The sequence below is a fragment of the Mizuhopecten yessoensis genome, unplaced genomic scaffold, assembly GCF_002113885.1.
Source record: "Mizuhopecten yessoensis strain PY_sf001 unplaced genomic scaffold, ASM211388v2 scaffold7901, whole genome shotgun sequence".
Lineage (NCBI taxonomy): Eukaryota > Metazoa > Mollusca > Bivalvia > Pectinida > Pectinidae > Mizuhopecten > Mizuhopecten yessoensis.
Window position 1 is genome coordinate 216,481 of NW_018407279.1, and position 6,730 is coordinate 223,210.

The 6,730-nt window shown below is 35.6% G+C and overlaps 1 protein-coding gene across 1 annotated transcript; it reads left to right on the forward strand.

Annotated features, from left to right (window-relative positions):
• Positions 1–5,197, forward strand: LOC110454494 (40S ribosomal protein S27-like). The gene is made up of 4 exons (XM_021504007.1): positions 1–107; positions 1,102–1,210; positions 3,337–3,447; positions 4,777–5,197. The coding sequence occupies exons 1-4, from the start codon at positions 102–104 to the stop codon at positions 4,803–4,805; spliced, it is 255 nt and encodes an 84-aa protein (XP_021359682.1). The 5' UTR covers positions 1–101; the 3' UTR covers positions 4,806–5,197.
• The last annotated feature ends 1,533 nt before the right edge of the window (positions 5,198–6,730 follow it).

Here is a 6,730-nt window from a genome sequence, read left to right on the forward strand (position 1 = left end):
GTCTGTATTACCGGAAGTTGTGAAATGGGGCCCCGTGATAAAATATAAGAGAACCCCTCAAATCGTCCTTTTCTACATTGGACGGCCATTTCGTACTAACGATGCCTGTGAGTGTTGTAGAATTTAAGCCATTTCTCCGGTTATACTTCAAGATTTGGCTTCTTGGTTATACGTAGAGATTCAAGTGAAAATTCTGAATTACTTATGGATAAGAAGAACATGAATAAAGCTAAAGCAATATGTATTATTCGTCGTTGAAGTGGGACGATAAGTGCATTCTTATATATGATATTGGAGTGCACTTTATGTATTTGCGGTTATAAGTTGACATGCTATCGTATAACCAGCACAATTGTTGTTTTAACGAGATATGATGGATCTTTTGTCCTCTACGGAATTATATTTACATGTCGCTTCCAGAAATTGCTGTATTGAGTAGGATTATGGCAGGCCACGTGGGAAACATATTGGGGATGTGTTAAATGTTGAACAAATTCCGGATAATTTGAGTCCGGATTGTCAATAATTATGGTTATCGTAATGGTGTTTTTGACACCAACGTGTTTAACATATTTCCTGAAACAATAAAGTACAATTACTAATATGATCACGGTTGATTACAATCATGATATTATTGAAAACAATTAGAGGGCATGGCCATGGGGGCTCTGCAAGTTATTTTTATCCAGATTCCAATGTGTGACTGATATTTCTGGAAAATACGGAAAGCAACACTCAAATCTATCTCAAGAAGGAGCCAAATTTTGAATGATTATCAAAATTTAATAATTGTAAGGTATAGATTAGATATATGTAAAACAAAGTAAATTTATATTCATTACTACAAAATTGGTCATCTGACTATCTCGCATTGTAACATTAAATGTAATGCAGTTTTAACCCTTTCATCCCTATATAACTTCATCAGACACTAATATGTATACATCTGGATGAATCCACTATGGTCTACAGTGTTGAAAGGGTTAAACCTTCATAATGATGTAATGTCCACAGGTATAACTATTGGCTGTGTAATACAGGCTCTTTGGGCCTTTTGTTGTGAACGTGGTTACTGAAATATACAATTGTTTATCATTATAGCTTGCTAAAGACTTACTACATCCCTCCATGGAGGAGGAGAGGAGGAAAAATAAACTGAAGAGATTGGTCCAGAGTCCAAACAGCTATTTCATGGATGTGAAATGTCCAGGTATGTAGCTCAACTAAATTCGATAAAAGAAATTTTCCTATTTCACAGGGGCGTATCATTTCATTTTAGACTATTATCCTGCAGACAGATTTTGAAAATTAAAATTTGCCCAACCTATTATATATTTTCGCAGTAAGTACAGGGAAAATCCTGTAATTTGATAGCAGTGGACAATTTTCAGTTTTCAAAATTGCTAGCCTCCTGACAGGGATTTTTTTGTAGTCTCGCTTAATAACCCCTATGGGTTGTCAATGCTATGGGCACGTGTTGCAGCGCATCGCTTCCGGTCGGAACACTGACAATAGCTGCTGGTGTATGATGAGTTACATTGTTCAACAGAATATCGGCCAATAATATGTTTACATTCAAAGTTAACTGTTTACTAGTCCGAATTATTCTGACGTTTTATCGACTTTTTTCATATCATGTGCGACATGTGTGTGAAAGTGACGATTTGTTTTTAAAATATCAGTTTAAAGTGCGCTCCGGGCGCGGGTCGCATATTTCCCGCATTTTATAGAGGGCCAGAGTTCTGACGTTAATCGACGACGGACTGATATGAAAAAAGACGATAAAACGTCAGAATAATTTGGACTAACTGTTTACATGCACTCAATAGTAAAGCAAGTATACTGATCAATTTCGAGGTCTGTCAATCAGCAGTCGGGAGCAACATTTCTGTCTGGGAAGTCAATAAATACTTTCCTACTTTTTGAGACGGTTTTAGGGTACGTTGATTTGCTAACCAAATAGTACAGGTAACTGAACTGCAATCAGATACTCGTTACCTATTCCAGCCCTACCTGAAAGACCTGGCATCGTAAACACATTTTCTTAATTTCATGTTATCAAGCATCAAATCTATCATCAGATTCATTCTACCACAAGGAGGCATGTCCTTTAATTAGCTGTTGTTAGGACGTTTAACCCTACATAAACAAAAACAAACTAAATGTATTCGTTATATTTTCTTGGTCCAGGTCAGGTTTATAAAAAAATCAGTCAGTCTACCTTGTAAAATATAAGAAACCAATATGATAAGGACCTAGTCTTTGATTAGAGCTGTCACGATACACTTTACCCACGATTCGATACGTATCTCAATATTTGTACCACGATTCGATTATTTCGATTCGATACACCTTTATTTTAAAATGTAAACAAAATGAGATATATATAAGCCGTCGATACATGGAAACCTGAAGTGTTTCCACGCTTTTGATTTGAAGCTTGCCGGAGCATCACAAATTTCCATTTCCTTACCACAGTCCGCCATTTTGTTATAAATACTTTGTGAAAATTGTATCCTTTCAGCCGATTGGCTGAGGGTTTAGAGATCAGCCAATGAAATTGAACGTTTCGGCTAAAGTGGCATACACTAATATTTAGATCGTGACATATCGAAAATCTGGAAAAATATATCATGAATCGAATCGAAAAATTGCGGTACAAGTGCATTGCAGTGAATCGTGACGCCTCAATCTATGATATGTAAATTCTAAAAAATGACCAAGTCTAGTTAAATCTGGAGAGAAAAATTATTTCTTACATGACATTCTTCACTATCACTATGTCTAGGCCCAACACACAAGTGAACTGGAAATATACACCTGTCAATGTGATAAACATCAGGTATTATAGTTCCATTTAATGTCTGCTTCCATAGAGCTAAAGTCTTTACTAATACTTATTTATGAAGTAGGGTTCATGCTATGGCAGCATAACTAACACTAGTCCTCTAATCGGTGACGAGTAAATTTCAGTAAGGACTAGAGAATCAAATTACCTAACTGGTGCTTTGGACATATAAAAAGATATGTTATCTTAAATTACAAATAAGAATATCTTTGGGAAAAGTGGTTATATATTGATTCTACATAGAATAATAGTTGTCTAAACTTTCCTCGTTCTTTTTGAATCCATATTTACAACTGTTTATAAAAGGGTCAATATGTTAAAGGCAGTTAATGATCTTTAAAATTAATGTCTTACCTATTCAGCTATGAAAAAATAAATAAGCTTAACTTTGTATTTTGTGAAATATTTCTACAAAGATTATCACTTCAAGTCTGAACTTAACATGTTAACTGTTTCGTTATTTCACAGTGTTTTATTTTGTGTTACAGGCTGCTATAAAATCACCACAGTTTTTAGCCATGCCCAGACCGTCGTATTGTGCGTCGGGTGCTCCACAGTTCTGTGCCAGCCCACAGGAGGAAAATGCCGGTTAACAGAAGGTGTGTGCATGATAATTTGAACATCGCCTGAGGGGTGCATGTCAGTCCTTGGAATTTTGTACATTTGGAATGTATATGTTATTACATGAAAGTGTAAAATAATTGTGGTTTCTGGTTTTATCCTCTTAAAAAATTACGGAATGAGACTAAAAAAGAATGTATAATTGTAATTAGAGGGATGAACAACATTTCACTGACATTCTGTGGTTGTAAGAAACATGTTACATTATATATATATATATGTAAATTATGTATCAATTTATAAATAAAATAAAACATGAAGACTAGTATAATTGGCTAGCGCTTTTCCGCTATCTTAGGGCTCTTGAGGCGATTTAAATTCATTTGTCAGTTGTATCTAATTATATTGTTAAAGGTGTTTATTACGAATAATTTAAGCTGAATGAGAAGAACACTATTATTGGTGAAATTTGTTAAGTTTCATTTTGCTCAGTTTTGGTGATTCATTCTACTGCAATATCACAACAAATTGGAACAGCAATTTGTGGCTACATTAATTAGGATCGGATAAAGAAATAACTCTTTTATCAATTTGTATAGGGTAGTTGTTTTAGGTCGTAGCCAAAAATTATAACAAAAACCAAAAAAATCCACTTCTTGCAATGAAATTTTAAAGTTGAAAATCAAACTAAAATGAAAAGTAATCCAGTATTAGCTTGTGTTAATTCTAAAAAACTAGTCTTTATAGTCCAGGAGAACCTGTGTCATGAAATGCTGCTGTTTAATTTTGGGATCATTAACTCATTCACCCCTGAAGGAATGTTGGAAAAGTTCATTATAAAATTTCAGGGGTGAATGAGTTAATCCAACTACTGTGTAGTTGTTTAATTTCTTGGGGCTAATACAATGTATTTAGCAGTTGCTTTGATCAGAACTAGGTCGTGGGGATTAAATATCGCATAACATTGTCAGGTAAAAATATAACACTCAAGGGGATGCTTTCGTATTTGGATGATGTGATTTATTTTACAAGTGTTTTGCAGTAAAAGGGTAAAAAAAATGTCTTTTCTTTTATCTCTGTATATTCATGGTATTAATATTCACTGGGTATTTTATTTCAAGATATCTTGAGTGACCGCAAAAACAGCGAAAAACACCCTGCAAAAATTACCAACTATACAGTATATATTGTCTTTTTCCGGCTGAAATGGTAGAGATATAAAATAAATTCCTTCAATTACTGCCCGAAAATTAAAGAAATCTTTTAATGTTTTGTTTTGTCACCTCCGTAGATATTTCTAAGGGACCTACAATATTAAATGTGATTACCTAGGATCCTCATTTGATACCAATTTCTGTCTTTTTCAGGCTGTTCTTTCCGGAGGAAGCAACACTAAGTGGATATATTTATGTGTGCAAGAGGAATTCCGTGCGAGGCTGTTACCGTGGAGACGGTGATTTGGTGTGGGTGAATACTGGCCCATGGTGATTGACAGCAGAGGGCAACACATAAACCATGCTCTGGATCTTTGGAAATGCTTGAAGACGTCGTCACACCTTCATCTGTAAATCATCATCCTGCTTGTGATCTTATCATATAACAAGGGAGATTACTCTTGATTCCATCTTGTATGGGACAATACACTATATCTGATTGAAAGTAATTAATTACATCGTAGAAACAAAAGTAAGCTGGGCAATTATAAGACACTATTTAATATAAAAGATTCATCATACTTAATGTGTCTGCCTTTATGCTAATAAAACTTTGGGTATTCACAAACACCAATCCATTGCATTCACTTATTTGTATATCCTAGATCTGGTAAAATACGTCAAAATCTTGTAACATTGCATTGCCCCTTGTTTAATCATTATAAAACAAAGGGGTTTTTTTGGGGGGGGGGGTATTATGGAATCCGTATAAATGGATGTCTTATCTGCAAATTTTTCAGTGTTTTCTTTACATCCATTTTACAACCACCTGTTCCTTTGCAATTGGGAAAATACATGAAATCTTGCGCACAGCGCAAGCGCCAAAGGCCGAAGCCATGTTGGGGGGTTCCTGGAAAATTTTTGAATTCTAGAAGCTCCGAGGTGCATTCTGATAGTTTTTGTAGAGAAATAATTGCTCTTAAAAAATGACATTTTTCTTTATTCATTCTATTTAAAATTTGTAACAAATTCTTTACAAAATGTAAGATGAAAATCATTGACAAGGTTAGAATTTTTGAAATCACAATTTTAATAAAGTTAAACAAGGTACCACCAAATCAATCTCTTTGTCCACTTCTCCATTCTGTGACAGAGGGGTTACTGAACTTGGGGATATAGAACCTGACAGGAACAGGGAGGCAGTAAAGGCAATATTTATGTGTGTTGACTTTATCCTTAAGCAACAGCTGTCAATTTGCGAGACAACAGAAAAAATGGTGCGTTTCCTAGTTGACCTTTGGGTAAAAGACATGAAAGACTAATTGGATCACATATTTGTCCTACAACAGTCACGCAGATGTGTGTCTCGCAACACTATACGAAAAGCAAATTCCGATTCTGAAAGATGGTAAAGAGTTTTCACTCCTAGCAGATAAAAGCCCAGATCAGACGCACGAGTCAACTAAGCAAATGACAAGATCGTCTCTGTGTCCACAAGACTTTGTAGCTTCCTTGAATGCATCGCTTATTTTAGTCAGTCATTTGGAATCATTTTTTCTGATGTTTTTAGTGAAGTATTTTTAATTATGCGACATGGAGTAGAACCGGATGTCAATTTGACGCTTGAAATTCTGATGACCATATCATGACCTAGATTTGAATCTTCGGATTTGACTTCTCCCCTTGCTCAGAAACGGAAAATTTCCGATCGCTGAAGTTATTTTCATTCGGGAGAACGACTTATGTATTTTAACATACACTTTAGACATGTTTTGATAAAATCAAAGATTACAACAATAAGCAAACAAAGACTAAATTAACAGGTACTCTATTTGGGAAAATATGTTTTTATTTTGGGAAAATACATAATTTCAGGGGAAGCAGCCGTTAGACGGCTGTAGATCAGGCCAAAAAACCCCACTGTTTTTTAGCTCACCTGGCACGAAGTGCCAAGCGAGCTTATGCCGTGGCGCGGCGTCCGTCGTCCGTCCGTCGTCCGTCTGTCCGTCCGTCCGTCCGTCAACTTTTCCTTTAAACAACTTCTTCTGAAGAATGGACAGGCCTAGAGTCATGATATTTGGCTGAAAGCTTCGTTGGTAGGAGCCCTACAAAGTTTGAGAACGAAAATGACCTTGACCTGTTTTCAAGGTCACAGGGGTCAAATATG